The sequence below is a fragment of the Priapulus caudatus genome, unplaced genomic scaffold (genome assembly GCF_000485595.1).
Source record: "Priapulus caudatus unplaced genomic scaffold, Priapulus_caudatus-5.0.1 Scaffold731, whole genome shotgun sequence".
Classification (NCBI taxonomy): domain Eukaryota; kingdom Metazoa; phylum Priapulida; class Priapulimorpha; order Priapulimorphida; family Priapulidae; genus Priapulus; species Priapulus caudatus.
Genome location: NW_014577792.1, coordinates 22,479 through 44,595, shown reverse-complemented (window position 1 = coordinate 44,595; position 22,117 = coordinate 22,479). Strand labels below are relative to the sequence as shown.

At 42.7% G+C, this 22,117-nt stretch overlaps 1 protein-coding gene across 1 annotated transcript in view; it reads right to left on the bottom strand.

Annotated features, from left to right (window-relative positions):
• The window catches only part of LOC106813156 (telomerase reverse transcriptase-like), a 38,808-nt gene extending 20,574 nt beyond the window's left edge, over window positions 1-18,234 (bottom strand). The window contains exons 1-12 of the mRNA XM_014817220.1: window positions 18,160-18,234; window positions 17,444-17,849; window positions 17,215-17,279; window positions 16,521-16,628; window positions 16,050-16,158; window positions 15,174-15,795; window positions 7,260-7,426; window positions 6,708-6,836; window positions 3,824-3,953; window positions 3,226-3,329; window positions 2,945-3,035; window positions 2,489-2,668 (exon numbers count right to left, since the gene is read on the bottom strand). Of these exons, the coding sequence (XP_014672706.1) occupies window positions 2,489-2,668; window positions 2,945-3,035; window positions 3,226-3,329; window positions 3,824-3,953; window positions 6,708-6,836; window positions 7,260-7,426; window positions 15,174-15,795; window positions 16,050-16,158; window positions 16,521-16,628; window positions 17,215-17,279; window positions 17,444-17,849; window positions 18,160-18,226 (2,178 nt within the window). The 5' untranslated portion in view covers window positions 18,227-18,234. The remainder of the gene's footprint in view (window positions 1-2,488; window positions 2,669-2,944; window positions 3,036-3,225; window positions 3,330-3,823; window positions 3,954-6,707; window positions 6,837-7,259; window positions 7,427-15,173; window positions 15,796-16,049; window positions 16,159-16,520; window positions 16,629-17,214; window positions 17,280-17,443; window positions 17,850-18,159) is intronic.
• Between the last annotated feature and the right edge of the window lie 3,883 nt (window positions 18,235-22,117).

Here is a 22,117-nt window from a genome sequence, read left to right as displayed (position 1 = left end):
TCACCTTGAAGTATATAGTTCAAGGCGTTGACGAAAGAGTTTGAAGACGTCAGCTTGGTTGGGCAATGCCCAGTCCATGTTAGGTACTCGATCACTCGGCATGTTTACTGGTCCCAGCAACGTATTAGCGAATGCCGCACTGTGTATGTAGATAACACATATCTCCTGTCCGTCTTGTATGTGCAAGTGTTTATACGACGATGTCCGTCATCTTTTATTTCGCCAGCCACTGTACACTGTCGTGTGGCTTTCTGTTGCGCACCGCGTTGTAGACATCACACCGCTCGCGCGCACACATCCTGTCTATTGTCTAGACACGCGTGCTGTAGGCACACATGCTGTATCCTCCATGGCGTCTGCAGCAGCAGCGGTATGCAGCCGGGCGAACTTTTCCTCGACGCATACACGCCTGCCCTGCAAACGTTCAGCACTAATTCTCACAGTTTCACTTTGCTGAGGCTTCCCGAACATCGTTCCTTCGCCGCTGCCACCATGTTAAGTATTGACGAAGAGTGATGTAACTCATAAAGGTATTTTATTGCTGGAGCTGGTAAATGTTCTGCTTAGCACGCACACGAACTGGCGAACAAGAGCGCGCGATATCAATCCGCGTTGACCTAACAATAAGGTACTAGATTATATAATGTGCATGCGCATAGTAAGTAGTCCATACTAATTACTATTACAATGTGCACCAACATAAATCGACCTATTTCCAATAGAAATCCGTCATAGACTACTGCTACTTAGCTTTTTACTTTACGGGTAAAAAAAAAACATCTTTGGGATCCCCCGACCAACCCCTACACACAGTGCTGGTCCTAAACATTCTATCGCTAAACTTCGTAAAAAAATTGTACTACAGTAAAACTTTTGGGACTAGCATATTTGTGTCGTCTTTTTATGTGTAAGTCGTCATTTTGTCGACTTATACAATGTATGTAGTGCACGTATACACTGTATTAGCTGCCTTGCGATCGCTACAAAGAGTATGCAACGTTTTTGCTTTAGGCGCCACGCTGGCGGCATGAAATACATGCAAAAATACGTATCCGTGAAGTGTCAAGCGTTGAACGGGTCAAGTGTTGAAACGTTTGCCGCCTCGCGGTCGATAACGTAACAGCTTCGAACATACATAGAGAGGTTGGTAGAAAGAAGAAAAACGCCAAGTCATCAGTGTAAACCCAGCTTTAGTACTGTATAGCAGAATTAATTTTCAGGGAGTCACACGGACTCCTGCACATGTCAAATCAGGGAGGCCGACAGTAAATCAGGGAGTATTTTACTCGATCCGGACTCGCGTTAATTTTGCACCTTGCATTGGGCTGCATACACTGTATACAGTGCTGGGTGTGCGAGCTGGGTGTTGAGTTGGCCACAAAAACCAATGTGTCCAAGCGAACAATGCGATTCAAACAATCCGTCTGCGACAGCCAGTTCGCGCATTCCCTAGACCGTACACTGCGCCATCGGCATTTCTGATGACGACTTACAGATGGGAAATTACTGTTGTTTGTATTACATGGGACCTGTCTGACGGCGTCGACTTGTACATAATGACGACTTATAAATGTCGACTTAGGCAGGGCTATATTCCAATGGATTTACTATGAGAGCGAATCGGGACTTTGACAACCATGTCGACTAATTGACGACTTATGCTTGTAGACGCGCGCGAAATTGTTAACTCGAGTTAAGCGGTAGTTATCAGTATCCGCCTCCCGCTAGCTGCCGTTAGCTTTTAGTAATTATCACGAGTTTTCCAGTGTTTTCACCACTTTCGTGGTACATACCGTTATTGCTTGAGCAACAGCAATTGTCTAGAGTAACGATAAAATGTCTTAGAACCTTTGTATTCACCAAAACATGCAATTTTCGAACTACTAGATTGGTAAACAATCTTTTGCTGTAATCTTGAAACTAGAGCCGGTAGTATGGACTAAAGAGCTAAATATATTTAGCTCCTTGGTATGGACTAGCTAGTAGCACCGCCGCCTATCTGCCATAGACATAGTACAGTCTCTCTCAACTGCACTTGTTTTCCATTAATCACCAACAATTTGCAAGTTTACAAATTCTGCCATTATCACGATGCGATAAAATGCATTGCTGTTACGATGTGTTCATATCCAATTTTCTATGCTATGACTGCTTATAATCTTAGTGTTTTTAATGCTGGTGTAATCAGTGATATATCTGCTGTGAGGTGAGACTATATTTCACTATATTTTTTTGGGGGTTGAGGGTTTCTGAGCAAAACTCTCGTAATAATAGCTTTAACTTGGGTTAAGACAAACTCCGTGTAGACGATGCGTTTCTTAACTCGGGTTAAGGTGACTCCGTGTACACGAGGCTATTTAGTATAGGTAACTCTACCAATACGCATCTGAAAACAGTGGAGCACGCAACAGTGCTGTTACTAGCTCTAATTAATCACCATAGCAATGTCACCTTACTTCTGCAAAAATGTTGCTATGCCTAAACTCACTTTCTGTCCATAAACAGTGTCATGGGCATTATAATACATCTCTTTTTCTGCTATGATGTTGATAATGCTCGTCTCAGCTGTCATATCTGATGTCAAATAGCACTCCTTTTTGAACATGAGTGCAGGCGTCTGCGCACGCAGTTTCATTTCACATGAGTTAGAGATCGAGTAGCTTTTGCCCTATAACATATGTAAACGATATGATTGCCTAACAGTAGATGATTATAGAAATTACTTGAACATATACAGTTAACATTATAACAGTTTGTGGTGGGAGTTTTACTATTTCTAGATGCTAAATACAACGTGCATAACTATGATAAGTTAAAATATTTAACGAGCTAGTGTGTACACTAGTTCTTCATTGGGACGCTTAGCGGAAGGTGAATAACAACTGACGGGATAAAATATAGGAATTATGTGCCAATAACGGCTACATAAAAGATTAGCAGTTACCTTGAAAATCTTGTAAAGTATAGATCTTAGTTTTGGTACTAGTATCGAATCATAGCACTTCTCAATGTCAAGCTTTACGAAATAAAGGGGACTGCAAATGGAAAAAATGATGGATACCATTACATAAAAAGAAAACAGGTGCCACAGTTAATCACCATTCTTCTGCCACCACTGCTTCTACGTCTACACTAAAAGCACCCATGCATACAAACTATGCATTTACCAATGTATTTACAGTTACATTTCTGTGATATAACGCTGACATACATAGTATCACTCACCCGTTATCCCCCCTTTTTTCACGGCAGAGTTTGAAACACTTCCAACCTTCATAAATGTCATGAGAGCCTCTCACGCCAAACTTGGTCTTCCCATCACCATTTACCTAGAAAATTTCTGCACTACACCAATATGTCTTACATTTAAAGGTGGTATGAATTTTTTATACTTTGAAAGTAATGGGTCTTACATAAGCCCAGTCTGAGCGTACTATAGTACAATAGGCAATTTTGAATGAATGCATTAAATGAGCTACTGTTATGTAGATACAATTAAGGATCATTGCGACTGTTAGACTGACTATTCCCATTAACTATTGCATTCCACAAAAGTATGCCTATCATCTGTAACAGGCTTACTAATTTCAATGTGCCAATAAGAACACAGCACTGTTAACATAAAATCGGAAGTGCAACCAATGAAACACCTGTCCACCTACATTGCATATTCAATTAAGGGTATTCATCAGACAAAATGTTTTCTGAACTACACCTGTTAATACTTGTTTCAAATTATTGGCACGTTAATTATATAATTAAAACCCTCATGTAAAATGTCTTTTACTAATAAGTTCACAATATATCAAAGACATACACATACGATTTCATATTCGAGTACAGCTTTGGCATGGGTGAGCTCTTGGTTGATGGGTTTCGTGTATTTACCACCTGGTGGTGGTGCCACACTACAACTACTGATAGGACGAACTGTCGTTTTCTTTGGAATAAACCTATGTAAACAAACCTCCAAATTACAAAGAGAAAAGTCGAAGTATATTTGTAGTACAACACTGGGGGAAGTCAAAGAGAGGAGTTTAGGGCTGGATCGTGGAACAATGGATCCATGACAGGAAGAGGAGCGGAGGTGGTGAGCATGATGAAGAGGAGAAGCATTGATGTTTTATGTGTGCAAGAAACGGGGTGGAAGGGGTGCAGCGCAAGAGAGCTGGGAGTCGGATGCAAGATATACTACAGCGCATCTAAACATGGACGAAATAGTGGGAATAATTTTGCTGGAGAAGTGGAGGGAGAAGGTGATAGAAGTAGATAGGGTTAGCAACAGAGTGATGAAGCTGAAGATGGTAATAGGGCGAGAAGTACTGAATATAATATCAGCGTATGCTCCACAGACGAGATGCACAGAGGATGATAAGGATGCATTCTATGAGCAGTTGGAAACATTGTTAAGACAAATCCCCGAGAGAGAGAGCTTAATAGTGGGAGCAGACGTGAATGGGCATGTCAGAGTGGAGGCGGCGTGGTACACAGAAGAACATGGTGGATATGGGTATGGATGCAGAAATGAGGAAGGAGAAAGAATACTGGAAATGGCGCAAAGCATGGGAGTTGTTCTGTACAAATACCGGATTTATGAAGAGAGACGAGCATTTGATAACATATAGAAGTGGAGGAAGAGCAAGCCAAGTCGATTACATACTGGTGAGGAAAGGAGACAGGACACTGGTTAGGGACTGCAAGGTTATAGCTGGAGAGGCACGCGTGAAGCAGCAAAGGGCGGTTGTGGTTGACATAAAGTGGAGACATGCGGAGAGGAGAGATACGAGAAGACCAAAGATCAGACTATGGAAGCTGAAGGAGGATAAAGTGGGCCAGATCAGAGTGTCAGGAGGAGACAACAGGTTCAGATTGAGTATGGAGTAGAGGAGCAGTGGCAGCAGATGAAGAGCACACTGGTGGCAGCAGCAGAGAAAGTGGTCACAGGGAGGAGGAAGGATGGAAAGAAGACTTGGTGGTGGAGAGATAAAATTCAAGAAGTACTCGAGAGGAAAAAGAGAGCATTTAAGATTTGGAAAAGAAATGGACGTGAAGAAGACAGGCTGGTATATAGGGAGCTGTGCAGAGAGAGTAGAAAGGAGGTGGCAAAAGCGATATGGGATGAGATGAAAATATGGCATGAAGAATTGGAAACAAGTGAAGGGGAAAAGAAGATATATAGGATTGCCAGAGATAGAGGCAGGAGAAGAAAGGATCACGAAAATATGAGTGTGATAAAAGATGGAGCAGGAAATATAGTGACAGGTGAAGAAGAAACTAGAGAGAGATGGAAGAAATATTTTAGTGAATTGTTGAATGTAGAAAATGCAAGGGACGATATGGAACATGTTACTGCAGTGCAGGGCCCATTAATAGAAATACAGAGAGAGAGGAGGTTATAAGGGCGATAAAGAAGATGAAGAAGGGACTATCTGAGGTTGTGGCAAAAATGGTGAAGAGTTTGGGAGATGATGGAGTAGACTGGATTCTGCAATTGGTAAGAAAGATCATGTCGATGAACAAAATACTGGAAGATTGGAGGAGTAGTGTGATAGTGCCTATTTACAAGCAGAAGGGAGACATCTTGGAGTGTGGTAATTATAGATGAATCAAGCTTATGGAGCCTGTAATGAAAATACTGGAAAGGATAATTGAGGGCAGACTAAGAGAAGAAGTTAATATAGATGAAATGCAGTATGGTTTCATGAAAGGGAAGAGTATAGCGGATGCCATTTTTATAATGAGGCAGACACTGAAATGCATAGTGGAATTGCCAAAATCTACCTAATTTAAAAAAAATATCAAAACCCCTGTGATATGTTTTTGGGCCAGTCCTTATTCATTCACATACCAAAAATGAGCAAAATCCATTGAACCTGAACGGACTTATGGCCATTTCCATTTTTGCCAAAATGTGGGCGTGGCTCAAAAGTAGGTCAACTGGCATGCTCCAAAATAGGACGTTCACATCTCTCCCATAGGAGTAACAACTGCGTGCAATTTGAAACATGTGGGTCAAACAGTTCTCAAGTTATCGTTGACCGTAGCCAAATGTTGACGGACGGACAGACGTACGACGGACAACGCCCCATGGCAAAGGCTCATCTTGACGATGTCAATGTGAGCTAATGAGGAAACGACGTTGCAGAGAAAAGAGATGACGATGTTGCGTTGGATACTGGGAGTTTCATTGAGAGAAAGAAGAACAAACAGAGGACGTACGACGAGTAGCTGGAGTAAGAGACGTTACGGAAGTTATAATGCAAAGTAGGATGAGATGGTATGGGCATGTGGTTAGGAAAAGAGATGAGGAGAAAATGAAGAGAGCACGGCAGGAGCTGGTGAGAGGAAGGACGAGAGGACGACAGAGAATTAGATGGAGGGATGGAGTGGAGGCGGAGATGAGAAGGTTGGGAGTAACGGAGGACGATACGGCCGATTGAGGAAGGTGGAGTAGAATCATCAACAGGGAGGTGAGCCCCTAGCTGACGTCTCAGCATGGACCATCCGCGAGAGACTACGACAAAAAAAGAAGAAGACTTGGGGAAATCTACCTAGTTTCTTCCTCCCATATTGAACTGAAATCAATTAATGTGATGTGACTTTCATGCCGACATATAAGGCATGGAACTGTATTCACTGTAAAACCATAGGGCTACGTATACAGCCAAACATATGCTTGCTGACTATATACATGTTTGTTTTGACACCTGAGGTGGATGAGTCCAATACTTCTTCCACATTTGACATCATGCAAAGCTTCCTGCTCTGGTATCTCCTCAATGTTACAACCATGACTCTCCAGACTCAGAGCATGAATCTTGTTCCAGATATGTGACCTGCACATAAGAATGAGTATTTGAGTGAAACCAAAAAAAACAAAACAAAACATACACTGGCATTAAATATAAAGTTCCCCTCACCTTCCAATTCAATATTTTTGAAAACTGATTGAAAAGATCTCGGATAAACCGGACTGGTACCTTTTGAGAAGAACTGGCTCATTTTTTATGGATTTTATTATGTAACATAGTAAAGATCAATATTTTCGAAATGAGAACTATAATAAGGTTTTCAGACATGCAAGACTACCCTAACTCCTTTCACTGCATTGACATGACTTGCTCCTCCCTTGGTGATCCTGCAAATCTATCTGGTTTCCATACTTAATATGTTATAGTATGCTACTTCCACTGAATGGCCTTTCATAGTGTTAGTGTAAACAGATATTAATAATCAGATCTTTATTCTGTTCGACATACCTGTAGTAGTAGAGAGCACCTTTGGTAGCTGCATGCTCAGTGATGTAGAAGCAAGCCTTGAGAGTCAACATAACCACATTGTATAACAACCACCACAATAACCTAGCAGCCAGTGCCTCTTGCAGTGCTCGTGATTGTACAGTCTTAAGCCATTCGCAGTCGCTCACCTACGGACAAGCAAGGTCTGTTATGTGTGTTATGTATTGACGAAGAGTGATGTAACTCATAAAGGTATTTTATTGCTGGAGCTGGTACATGTTCTGCTTAGCACGCACACGAACTGGCGAACAAGAGCGCGCGATATCAATCCGCGTTGACCTAACAATAAGGTACTAAATTATATAATGTGCATGCGCATAGTAATTAGTCCATACTATTACATCGCCCTTATCAAAGAAACGTTTAACAAAAATAGCAGGCGTTAACATAATTGAATAATTGAAGTATTGGAATCTTTGAAAATCGTTTCTCCTAATTCTTATACTTTCTGTTTATCCTTTATCAAAATCAAGAATACTGTACTCATAATGAAATAAGGATAATCACTGCTTGTGACGCAATATAGTCAAGTCATGTACTGTCTATAATACACAATGAAATTAATGTCGATACTGTTCCATCCATTATCACCCGTCATAATACTACGTAGTCGCGGAGGTTTCTTTACCCTACTCTCCACCGGAACGCCGTTTTATAAAATTTGGTCTGCACACGCGAATTATTAGTTCTATCGCGATCAGGAGGCTTCGCTTCCGTCGACGACATCATCGGCTGTGCAGCTGGGGTATCCGACTCTCCATGGACATCCTTGCTCGTGGGGCCGATCCCAGTGTTGGCGACGTCCCTGGTGTGCTCACGCGTCATCACAAGAGGGTGTGCAAACCTCACTTGCTTTTTTGCGGTCACAGGATCTGCCGTCTCTCGGATGTGTACGCGATTTCTCCTGAGTGTCTTCCCATTCGGGGTTTCTATAATGTAGGACCTCGGCTCGCTACACTTCGAAACAATGATGGCGGGATGCCAGCGACTAGTCTCATGATCCTGCACACTCACTGCTTGTCCAGGCATGAGAGGTGGCAGGTCATGTGCTGTACGGTCGTGGTACATCTTCTGCACTTCTTGTCGCTGTTGCAGCTGGTCACGAACGTGATCAGCGTTGCCATATCGTGGTCCAGGTATCTTAGCTGGTACATTCGCACGTAGCTTCCGGCCTGTGAGTAACTCGCCTGGACTCGGCAAGTACTGGCTAATGGGTGTCGTACGAAGGCACAGCATAGCTAGGGCTGGATCTGTTCCTGCTTGTTTGGATTTCCGAAGTAGTGACTTCACAGTGCGTATCTGTCTCTCGATAAACCCGTTTGACTTTGGGTATCTCGGCGATGACGTCACGTGATCAAAGCACCACTGTCTCGCGAAATCACGATATGCTTCGGAAGCAAACTGCGGTCCGTTGTCACTGATGACACGACTCGGAATCCCATGTTCGCTGAGTATCTGCTTTGTAGCAGCAACAACAATACTGCTGGTGTACTGTCCAGTCAGCTTGCGAATGACCGGGTATTTACTGTAGTAATCAGCAACAATCAGGTATTCGTTGTTGTCGAAGTGGAATAAGTCTGTTCCAACTCCCAAACCTCCAACAACCAAATCTCCCATGGACGACTTGGGATTTCGTGTGCCAATAGCGTTTCGGACGGTTGCGACGGTTGATGTTCCTGACAAATTAGACATTTGTGTATCATCTTCTCAATGTCCTTGTTGAGTCCGTTCCAGTACACCGTTTCTTTGGCACGTAGACGCGTTTTCTCAATCCCTTGGTGATTGTAGTGCAACTGTTGAAGTATGTTCGGCTGTTGCTCTGTCGGCACGACAACACGCGTACCTTTCAACACTATGCCGTTCTCTACAGACAGTTCATCTCGATATGACCAAAATGATCGAATCGGCGTCGGGATCTCTTTGATCGTATCAGGCCAACCAGTTGAGATGGTTTCACACAGCTGGTTGAGCACTGGATCACGTCATGTTTGCGTCTTGTAGAGCTTGGATCCGGTCAGTACTAAACCGTACCAAATCCATGCTAACGTCAAGCTCGATTGTGTCCCCATTCTCTGCATTGGGAAGTCGACTTAACATGTCTGGCAAAGTCATCTTTCTCTACTACTACTCTGTACTCGATGTCCAGTTGGTAGCCCTGTAGCTTTAGCATCATCCGCTGTAACCTTGGAGGTGCACTTGTCAGTGGCTTTTGTAGGATCATGACCAATGGCTTGTGATCGGTCAAGACCTTGAACCTCCGGCCGTATAGATATGTGTGGAATCTCTGCACACCAAATACTATGGCCAACAGTTCTCTCTCGCAAGCGTAACGCTTTTCGGTGTCCGATAGTGATTTCGAAGCGTATGCTACTGGCTTCTCATCTTGTAATAGAGCCGCGCCTAGTCCCTTAAGACTAGCGTCAGATTGAAGAACCGGTGTTTTGTTGGTGTCGAAGTACTGCAGGGTAGTCCTTAGTTACGACTTCCTTGAGTTTGTCGAAACATCGCTGATGGCGATCTTCCCACAGGAACGGTACATCCTCCTTGAGTAAGTCACGGAGCGGTGACGACTTGTCTGCCAAGTTAGCTATGAATGGCGACAGATATGTCACAAACCCAAGGACCTCTTGTAGCTCTTTCTTACCGGTTGGCACTGGCATGGCTTGTAAGTCATTTATCTTGCCAGGGTCTGGATGGACACCTTTGTCACTGTATACATTTCCAAAGAATGTGATACTGTTCGTCTTAATGTCACACTTTGTAGAGTTAAACACAAGACTGTTCTCCGCTGCGACTCGCATAAGGTTGCGTAAAATACGGTCATGTTCGTCGTCAGATTTTGCATACACTGCGACGTCATCAGCAATTCCTACAGCACCATCAACTTGCTCTAGTATTTGATCCATTCGCATCTGGAATACGTCTTGCGAGATCGATAAACCAAACGGTAAGCGCTGGAAACAGTACCTTCCGAATGGAGATTGGAAGGTTGTAAGCAGTTGAGACTCTGTGTCGAGTTGTACCGACCAGTATCCTTCCTTGGCATCAGTTTTAAGAAGATTTTAGCACCCGTGTAGTGATGCATCAGTTCCTCGATTGTGGGGATTTTGTGGTGTGGGCGTTTTAGAGCCTGGTTTAGGTGTCTTGGGTCCAAGCATATGCGCAGGCTGCCATCCTTCTTATGTGAGTACGCTAGACTCGAGACCCAATCAGATGGTTCTGTCACCTTTCTGATGACACCGTCCTTCACCATGAGGTCAATTTCCTTTTTGATTGCTTCCTTTAACGCTATCGGTGTTTTGCGTGGTGGATCTATGTGCGTTGGCACGTTGGGGTCTACTACAATCTTTGTCTACCGGACCAGGCATCAACCGATCTGTCGAACTGCGTCTGGATACAGCCGTTTTTCAGATCATGAATGTTACTGATGGACGGCTTCACACTGTCAGTGGTCCTGTCAGTTTCAGCTTTGATAGCACAGTGTAGTGTTACAGATTTTAGTTGTTCACATGTTGGGGGCTCAGCGACTGCTGGTCTTCCACGTCTACTATGTAGAACTTGCTTCCTCGTCCAGCCAGATCCGTTGTAGCTACATGGAATGTTATAATTCCATAAACAACCTGATCGATGATCCATTATATGCTGTTAGCCGTGTTTGACGACTTGCGTTGGATATCGTGTTTAATTGGAAATCTTCCCGGTGTGAGCATGCCGGATTACATCTGCGAAATGTCGACAGTGGCAGTGTATTGTCCTGTGCACCAGTGTCCACCCTTCAGTCGGCAAAATATGCACTCCAGGGCGATTGGCCCGTTTGATGTGCATTTTTTGCGAATGCTTCATCTTGGTTGATTCTCTTTAGGCACATAAAGTCGAGATGGTAATTCTGTCAAATGACAACCCCGTCACTTTCCTGGTCTGACTGTCTGTCCGACTTGCGTATATGCAATCAGTCTTGCTACGGTCGATGGTTATTCATGTGCGTCTTACTTCGAGCACCTTTGTAGGAATTACCTCTGCCTCTGCCTCTTAATTGTGCATGATGGTTGTCTACGCGATGTTGAGTTGCCTCGATCATGTGATTTTGACTTGGGTTCTAGCTCGTGACTTGCTTGACAGACACACAGTAGCCCAGGGTTTGCTTACCACATCATTGCACACTGACCCATCGTCTGGGCAGCGTTCTTTGGCGTCTGTTGGGTGTTGGCGTCCACCAGTTCTGTACTGCTGTCATGTTCGGATACTAGCTGTACATGCTGTCGCCATATCCTTCAGTTGCTGCACTTGGTGACGATCAGCAGCCTCATATGTCGGCCTATGCTAGGGCTTCATCAAAGTTTTGTAGTTTTTGTCCTGCCCCAAAGTTCCGTTCTGGTACTCAGGTATCGGTGCATGCTATGATGAGCTCTATAAATTCGCTTCGTGTATCTCTGTCTTTGAATTGACATACGTAATGCTTGTAGTTTTACATCTATTGACAATTCATCCAGAGTTTCTTCCCTGTTTTGTCCTGTCGTGCATCAATTCAAACGATCTTACCCCTATAAGTTCTCATGAGGTTCCAGTTGCTCGGCAAATTTATCGAATATTTTGTCGACAGACTTTATTTTCCCAGTCAAGGTCCACGAGTTGTGTATCTGCGTAGTCCCTCGTCCCCCACCTTACAATAATAAAATGGTTAACTTGGTCAAGAGTGTCAATGTTCTTCACCTTGAAGTATAGTTCAAGGCGTTGACGAAAGAGATTGAAGACGTCAGCTTGGTTGGGCAATGCCCAGTCCTGTTAGGGTACGCGATCACTTGGCATGTTTTACGGTACCCAGCAACGTATTAGCGAATGCCGCACTGTGTCTGTAGATAATACATATCACCTGTCCGTCTGTATTTGCAAGTGTTTCATATGACGATGTTCGTAAACTTTATTTATCGCAGCCACTGTATACTGTCGTGTGGCTTTCTGCTGCGGCACCGCGTTGTAGACATCACACGGCTCGCGGCACACACATCCTGTCTATTGTCTTAAACACACATGCTGTTTCCTCCAATGGCTTCTGCAGCAGCACGGCCATGCCGCGGGCAAACATTTCCTCGACGCATTCGCCACGCCTCAAAGTTTCACTTTGCTGAGGCTTCCCGAACATTGTTCCTTCGCCGCTGCACCATGTTATGTATTGACGAAGAGTGATGTACCTCATAAAGGTATTTTATGGCTGAGCTGGTAAATTTCTGCTTAGCACGCCACACGAACGTGGCGAACAAGAGCGCGCGATATCAATCCGCGTTGACCTAACAATAAGGTACTAGATTATATAATGTGCATGCGCATAGTAAGTAGTCCATACTATTACAATGTGCACCAACATAAATCGACGCTATTTCCATAGAAATCCGTCATAGACTACTTCTACTTAGCTTTTTACTTACGGGTAAAAAAAAACATCTTTGGGATCCCCCGACGCAACCCCTACACACAGTGCTGGTCCTAAACATTCTATCGCTAAAACTTCGTAAAAAAATTGTACTACAGTAAAACTTTTTGGACTAGCATATTTGTGTCGTCCTTTTATGTGTAAGTCGTCATTTTGTCGACTTATACAACTGTATGTAGTGCACGTATACACTGTATTAGCTGCCTTGCGATCGCTACAAAGAGTATGCAACGTTTTTGCTTTAGGCGCCACGCTGGGTGCGCATGAATACATGCAAAAATACGTATCCGTGAAGTGTCAAGCGTTGAACGGGTCAAGTGTTGAAACGCTTGCCGCCTCGCGGTCGATAACGTAAAGCTTCGAACATACATAGAGGTGGTAGAAAGAAGAAAAATGCCAAGTCATCAGTGTAATACCCGCTTAGTACTGTATAGCAGAATTAATTTTCAGGGAGTCACACGGACTCCTGCACATGTCAAATCAGGGAGTCCGACAGTAAGTCAGGGAAGTATTTTACTCGATCCGGACTCGCCTTAATTTTGCACCTTGCATTGGGCTGCATTACACTGTATACAGTGCTGGGTGTGCGAGCTGGGTGTTGAATTGGACACAAAACCAATGTGTCCAAGCGAACAATGCGATTCAAACAATCCGTCTGCGACAGCCAGTTCGCGCATTCCCTATCACCGTACACTGCGCGCATGCGCATTTCTGATGACGACTTACAGATGGGAAATTACTGTTTTTGTATTACATGGGACCTGTCTGAGAGCGTGTACATAATGACGACTTATAATGTCGACTTAGGAAGGCTATATTCCAATGGATTTACTATGAGACGAATCGGGACTTTGACAAACCATGTCGGACTAATGACGACTTATGGCGAGTTTTATCTGTACGTAATTTATCTGATTTCACAGGAGGAACTCAATAAATCTTGAGTTTTAGCTCACTGTACATAGTCAGATGCAGCTTGTAGAATCGCATGAGCGTGCGTCCGTGCGTCCGTCCGGCCGTGCGCAACAAGTTGGCACAAATCTTAACCGCTTGACGTACGTGCACGATATTCGGGACGTCAGGAAGGATCGTCAAAACGAGTTGGGACTGGCGAACGGGTCAAAGGTCAAAGGTCAAAAGTTGTAAAAGAAGGGGGAAACATTCCCTCCTTAACTTAAGGTATAGGGAGGAAATGCAGAATTGCGGCACAAATCTAAACGGCTCGACCTAGGCTCTTGATAGTCGCGTGATAGCATCATGGTAAGAAAAGCCATCACTCGTGTCGAAATTGGAGGTCACAGGTCAAAGGTCAATGGGGCACAGGCAGATTTTAGACACTTTTCTTAGGACATGGTCTGACGGAGCAACTGAAAACTTTTTTGTTTTCAGCGGTGACCTAGCAATTTTTATGGCTTTATTTGAAAGGATTATGAAATGTACGTTTCTGCTGAAATGCGAACGAGTAAGGGTGGATAACCTTTTGACCCTCAAGAGGAGGTTAAACATGGATTGTTTACTGTCTGTTAGAAAGAATTTGACTGGCCGGTTTGCTAGTAGAATCTATACATGCCTGGATGTATTGAGCTACAATGTCACAGTCAAATTTCAAAAGCTAAATTTGGTAGAAGGTTTATGCTCCTTCAATCGATAGATTTCTATGGCATTCTGTCTCTGTCAGTGTGTTACATGTAACGTATGCCACTGCCGTGCATTGGTGGTTGATATACTGTGTAGTTTTTGCCTGCGTTAATTAGTTACAGTGGCAGCTCTCTATTTCAGCCTGTAGGCTTGCGTAGGTTAAATGGATGAGTGCTTACCTATTCTGTCTTGCAATAGTTGTTGCTACTACGTACGATGGGAGCTTCCATCTTTAATCTTAAGACACTTAAACATACACGCCATCTCGTGGCAACTTTCATAACGATCCCAACGAACATTCCTTTGAGAAGGTTCCTGATACCATCCCTGCGCCTTCCACTGTTTCGGCGTGTATGTGAACACATTTCGGACTAGCAGGGTTTACTAGAATCCCACCACTCCACCACAGAGTCACCGCAGTAGACGTTAGATGAGCGCTGTCGCTCCGTGGCACTTGTTGCTTTTAGCAGCTTTGTGTTTATTTGTTTAAATAATATAGAAATATACAGAGGTATGCTGACATGAAAACTAAACAGTCAAATTTACTGTCCCGCATGCTATGTGCGCGTTTCGTAGGTTGCCTGGTGCTATATAATACACGTCACCAGGCAAAACGTTTTTTTTAAATATTTTTCCACCTGCCCACCTTACCTTATATTTATTACTCTACGATACCTCAAACATGGTACTTATTTTATAATTCAATGTTTAACGGATATCAGGATTATAGAACACAATACCTACACATTGAGTATTGATTTACAGGATTAGTGCAACCTATTATAATGTCAATCTTTAAATAGCCTCACCTTAAATCCCTGCATTAAGTCACCAAGTGCCATAGTCTCCTTCCTTTTCAATCGAACAAATTTTGTCACAATCTTTTGGAATCGTCTCTTGTTACCTTTTGACCCAAACAGTTCAATGGGGATGACTCTATGAGTAACAGCTTGTACAAAAGAAGAAACCTTGCTTGGCGGGGTATGCATGCTTAGCAGCACAGTTAGTTGATTCTGTGACGCATGGTCTTGTTTGTCACCTGCCGTTGGCCTTGCAGAATTGCACTGACTTGCTCCCGACACTGAACCATCGTATGTCTGATCATCGTCTGACAAATCTACCAATAATTTTGCTGCAAATGATGTGTCTGGGATCTCTGTGCACGTTTGTAGACCATTATTTGTTCTTTTAGATTCCTGCTCCCAGTCAGTCGGTACTGGTTGACTTAAGCTTTCCACGAAGACATGGTTTCTATGGTCTTTATTTCTCTTGCAGCTAGGTGCATAGTTGTCATTCCAGGAATCACTTGATCTTTTACGTTTCTTGTGCTCTTCTTCCTCTATGGATAAATTCATCATGTCTTCAATGGCAGTGTCATCGCTGACGCTTTCACATGTGTACTTATCCACTAGTCGATGTGGTTTACACCTCCTGGAAATGTTATATAGCTTAAATATATTACATCATATGCGGTAAGGCAATCTTCTTGGATACACTTACAGGAAAATACCTTCTACTCTAATGGTACTTTAAGAATTTATTACATAAACTAACCAATGAACACTTTAATTTACTTTTTATCTGTGATAAGCTTTGTACTTTAGTGGTTCAACCTAATTTGGTATAACAGAATTGAAATAATGGAAATTTTCAAACCCAGCAACATTGAAAGTGGTATGACATACTTGAAATTGTTGACGAGTTTCCTGAAGGGGGCGAAAATGTTCTCCTGTTTCTCACTGATTATTTTTTGTACCTGCTCCGTTACATATTTATGACCAATGACAGCATTCCCTGAAAAAAGTACTTGCTGAACTTTCTTTTGTCACAAACAATTATACATAATACAAATAGTAAAGCAAGCAAGATTTACATCTAGCACATTAAGATATTTGTGTTTTTTACCCTTAGAGTACAGAGTAAAGTTTACTCATTTACATGATAAATACATAACATTTTTAGCATTATATCCTTTGTAACCGCTGTGCACAATAAATAGACAAGGTGATGAGTTTTCCAAATACAGTTAGCTATACTATCTTAGCTCAATAGACAAACAAGTTTATGTTTATTTATGTATTAACATTCTAAACATGGTCAGATGAAACCAATGCTTATGATCACCTTACACTAATATTTCCCTCCCTATGTTTTACCTTTGCCACTTTCATATGTTTGGCTCAGATCTTGATCAAAAATTGCAACGAATAGTTTACAAATTCCTTCGTTATCATCTGCATTCAATTCCCGTACCATGTGATTCTCTGCAAAACATATATACTATTTAGGATAATCAAATCATTACATACACAGAAAGTGTCGTCTTTGTATTTGTTAGTCTGTGGTAAAACTATACCCATACATTGATGATGTAGTGCTCAAGGAGGCGAAACAAAATTAAAAGCTATTTCACTTTTTCTAATTGTTCTCGTATTTTTTTTTGACCATTCTGATATCGGTACTTCTTGCGTAACACGAAGTGTATATAGCAAGGCTAAAATGTATTAAAAACATGCACACATCATTATCTTGACTAACGTATGCACCGATCTGCATTTCAAAGTAAATTAGTTTACATATGTCAATGTCAATCACACGTGATTCCCGCATCTAATCTAATGGCATCAAAAGATGCTCTGTCTCTACACTATATTACCTTTGCCTACATGTCGAGATAGGGTACCAGTCTAGAACATTTTCATGTTTAATTTTAGCGAATCTCAGGAATGCAGATGCAAGTTTGCTGTCGATTTGCTGTTTTATAACATATATAACAGCACACAATCATAGTAATTTGTAAAATCATCAGTAATATTATCAGAAAAGAAAGTGATATATCCTTAAACTTACTTTTCTTTAATAGAGCCTCACTGCCACAGTACAAAACAGCATCCTTTTTCATCTGGATGAAGTAACTGAAATAAAAATAGAATGTATATCACACAAAACACTAAGCACCTAATATTGGACTATTCAAAAGCTATAGATATATAGATGTATTCATACATCAATATTTACATAACTCGACTCCATTTGACATTAAGAACTTGAAACAGCTTTGGAATCTACAAATACTCACTAGAAGCCTGGAGCATCTGTCATTGCATGACACTCTTCTACGGCTGATGCCTTCGGCTGGCGACTCTTACGTTTACCCTTCCCCCTTCCTCTTTCTCGTCCACGTAACGCTTTCTTCCGTGAGCGTTCCGAGGCTTGGGTTCCAAGTAAGTAATGCTGAGTTTCGCTCTGTGCTACATGGCTATCAGAATTACTGGCTCTATGTTTACTGCTATGTTCTTCTCTAGTACTCTCGATGGTAAGCTTGTTTTTGCATGGCCTACTTTGAATGTTCTGTATACTACCTACTCTTGTGACCTTATCAATTGGAGGGAAGATGGTAAAAACCTCCAATGGAGGTTGTATACTGCCTTTGAACCTGTTGCGGTATCCTTTCATCTCCAAACAGCGTTTATAGAAAGGATATCCTGTAACAAATGAAAATAATCTGTAATGTGATAGGGATAAGCAATAGTATACACGACACGATAAGTGTTTAATAATTAAATATGAGTGCTCTCTAACAGACTTTATGAATGAAGCAGTTGTGAAAGATGTAATGAGAATTTCTTGTCAAATTCACTCAAACTGCCAAATAATCTCACAGTACTCTAGTGGTTTGTTTGCAGCTTAATTAACATCAACATACCATAGCATTTCAATGAAAAAATTCAATGAGAACAAATACAGAATGTAAACGTTATGGAAAATTTTCAACCGGTCAAAATAAACACCTACCAAAAACCTGCTCATACAAGCTCGTTCTGTATACCTTGAGGAAGACAGGCTGCTTTAGTAACTTCATTGTGAGGTCGTCTCGGCTTCACACTGTCAGTGGTCCTGTCAGTTTCAGCTTTGATAGCACAGTGTAATGTTACAAGTTTTAGTTGTTCACATGTTGGGAGGCCAGCGACTGCTGGTCCTTCCACGTCTACTATGTAGAACTTGCTATCCCTCCAGCCAGATCCGTTGTAGCTACATGGAATGTTGATAATTCCATAACACCTGATCGATGATCCATTATATGCTGTTAGCCGTGTTTGACGAGCTGCGTTGGATATCGTGTTAATTGGAAATCCTCCCGGTGTGAGCATGCCGGATACATCTGGCGAAATGTCGACAGTGGCAGTGTATTGTCCTGTGCACCAGTGTCCACCTTCAGTCGCAAATTATGCACTCCAGGGCGATTGGCCCGTTTGATGTGCAGTTTTTGCGAATGCTTCATCCTTGGTTGATTTCTTTAGGCACATAGTCGAGATGGTAATTCTGTCAAATGACAACCCGTCACTTTCCTGGTCTGACTGTCTGTCCGACTGTGCGTATATGGCATCAGTCTTGCTACGGTCATGGTTATTCATGTGCGTCTTACTTCGAGCACCTTTGTAGGAATTACCTCTGCCTCTGCCTCTGAATTGTGCATGATCGTTGTCACGCGATGTTGAGTTGCCTCGATCATGTGATTTTGACTTGGGTCTAGCTCGTGACTTGCTTGACAGACACACAGTAGCCCAGTGGTTTTGCTTACCACATGCATTGCACACTGACCCATGTGCTGGGCACCGTTCTTTGGGTCTGTATGGGTGTTGGCGTCCACAGTTCTGTACTGCTGTATGTTCGGATACTAGCTGTACATGCTGGTCCCATATCCTTCAGTTGCTGCACGTGAGATGCAGCAGCCTCATATGTTCGGCCTAATGCTAGGGCTTCATCAAGTTTGTAGTTTTTGTCCTTGCCCAAAAGTTCCTTCTGGTACTCAGGTATCTGGGTGCTAGCTATGATGAGCTCTATAATTCGCTCGTGTATCTCTGTGTCTTTGAATTGACATCGTAATGCTTGTAGCTTACATCTATTGACAAATTCATCCAGAGTTTCTCCCTGTTTTTGTCTGTAGTGCATCAATTTCAGACGACTTACCCTAAAGTTCTCTGAGGGTTCCAGTTGCTCGGCAAATTTATCGAATATTTTGTCGACAGACTTCTTTTCTTCCTCAGTCAAGGTCCACGAGTTGTATCTGCGTAGTCCCTCATCACCCACTTGCAATAATAAATGGTTAACTTGGTCAACAGTGTCAATGTTCTTTACCTTGAAGTATAGTTCAAGGCGTTGACGAAAGAGTTTGAAGACGTCAGCTTGGTTGGGCAATGCCCAGTCCATGTTAGGTACTCGATCACTCGGCATGTTTACTGGTCCCAGCAACGTATTAGCGAATGCCGCACTGTGTATGTAGATAACACATATCTCCTGTCCGTCTTGTATTTGCAAGTGTTCATATGACGATGTTCGTCAACTTTTATTTCGCCAGCCACTGTATACTGTCGTGTGGCTTTCTGCTGCGCACCGCGTTGTAGACATCACACCGCTCGCGCACACACATCCTGTCTATTGTCTAAACACACATGCTGTTTCCTCCAATGGCGTCTGCAGCAGCAGCGGCATGCAGCCGGGCAAACATTTCCTCGACGCATACACGCCTCAAAGTTTCACTTTGCTGAGGCTTCCCGAACATTGTTCCTTCGCCGCTGCCACCATGTTATGTATTGACGAAGAGTGATGTAACTCATAAAGGTATTTTATTGCTGGAGCTGGTAAATGTTCTGCTTAGCACGCACACGAACTGGCGAACAAGAGCGCGCGATATCAATCCGCGTTGACCTAACAATAAGGTACTAGATTATATAATGTGCATGCGCATAGTAAGTAGTCCATACTATTACAATGTGCACCAACATAAATCGACCTATTTCCAATAGAAATCCGCCATAGACTACTGCTACTTAGCTTTTTACTTTACGGGTAAAAAAAAAACATCTTTGGGATCCCCCGACCAACCCCTACACACAGTGCTGGTCCTAAACATTCTATCGCTAAACTTCGTAAAAAAATTGTACTACAGTAAAACTTTTGGGACTAGCATATTTGTGTCGTCTTTTTATGTGTAAGTCGTCATTTTGTCGACTTATACAATGTATGTAGTGCACGTATACACTGTATTAGCTGCCTTGCGATCGCTACAGAGTATGCAACGTTTTTGCTTTAGGCGCCACGCTGGCGGCATGAAATACATGCAAAAATATGTATCCGTGAAGTGTCAAGCGTTGAACGGGTCAAGTGTTGAAACGTTTGCCGCCTCGCGGTCGATAACGTAACAGCTTCGAACATACATAGAGGTTGGTAGAAAGAAGAAAAATGCCAAGTCATCAGTGTAAACCCAGCTTTAGTACTGTATAGCAGAATTAATTTTCAGGGAGTCACACGGACTCCTGCACATGTCAAATCAGGGAGTCCGACAGTAAATCAGGGAGTATTTTACTCGATCCGGACTCGCGTTAATTTTGCACCTTGCATTGGGCTGCATACACTGTATACAGTGCTGGGTGTGCGAGCTGGGTGTTGAATTGGACACAAAAACCAATGTGTCCAAGCGAACAATGCGATTCAAACAATCCGTCTGCGACAGCCAGTTCGCGCATTCCCTAGACCGTACACTGCGCCATCGGCATTTCTGATGACGACTTACAGATGGGAAATTACTGTTGTTTGTATTACATGGGACCTGTCTGAGAGCGTGTACATAATGACGACTTATAAATGTCGACTTAGGAAGGGCTATATTCCAATGGATTTACTATGAGAGCGAATCGGGACTTTGACAACCATGTCGACTAATTGACGACTTATGCGAGTTTTACTGTACGTAATTTATCTGATTTCACCAGGAGGAAATCTAATAAATCTTGAGTTTTTAGCTCATCTGACATAGTCAGATGCAGCTTGTAGAATCGCATGAGCGTGCGTCCGTGCGTCCGTCCGGCCGTGCGTCAACAGTTGGGCACAAATCTTAACCGCTTGACGTACGGTCACGATATTCGGGACGTCAGGAAGGATCGTCAAAACGAGTTGGGATGGCGAAGCTGGGGGTCAAAGGTCAAAGGTCAAAAGGTGTAAAAGAAGGGGGAACATTCCCTCCTTAACTTAAGGTATAGGGAGGAAATGCAGAATTGCGGCACAAATCTAAACGGCTCGACCTAGGCTCTTGATAGTCGGTGTATAGCATCATGGTAAGAAAAGCCATCACTGTGTCGAAATTGGAGGTCACAGGTCAAAGGTCAATGGGGCACAGGGCAGATTTTAGACAATTTCTTAGGACATGGTCTGACGGAGCAACTGGAAAACTTTTTTGTTTCAGCGGTGACCTAGCATTTTTATGGCTTTATTGAAAGGATTATGAAATGTACTTTCTGCTGAAATGCGAAGAGTAAGGGGTGTGGATAACCTTTTGTACCCTCAAGAGGAGGGTTAAACATGGATTGTTTACTGCTCTGTTAGAAAGAATTGACTGGCGGGTTTGCTAGTAGAATCTATACCATGCCTGGATGTATTCGAGGCTACAATGTCACAGTCAATTTCAAAAGCTAAATTTGGTAGAAGGTTTATGCTCCTTCAATCGTAGTAATTTCTATGGCATTCTGTACTTGTCAGTGTGTTACATGTAACGTATGCCACTGCCAGTGCATGTGTGTGGTTGATATACTGTGGTAGTTTTTGCCTGCGTTAATTAGTTACAGTGGCAGCTTCCTATTTCAGCCTGTAGGCTTGCGTAGGTTAAATGGATGAGTGCTTACCTATTCTGTCTTGCAAATAGTTGTTGCTACTCGTACGCAAGGGAGCTTCCATCTTTAATCTTAAGACACTTAAA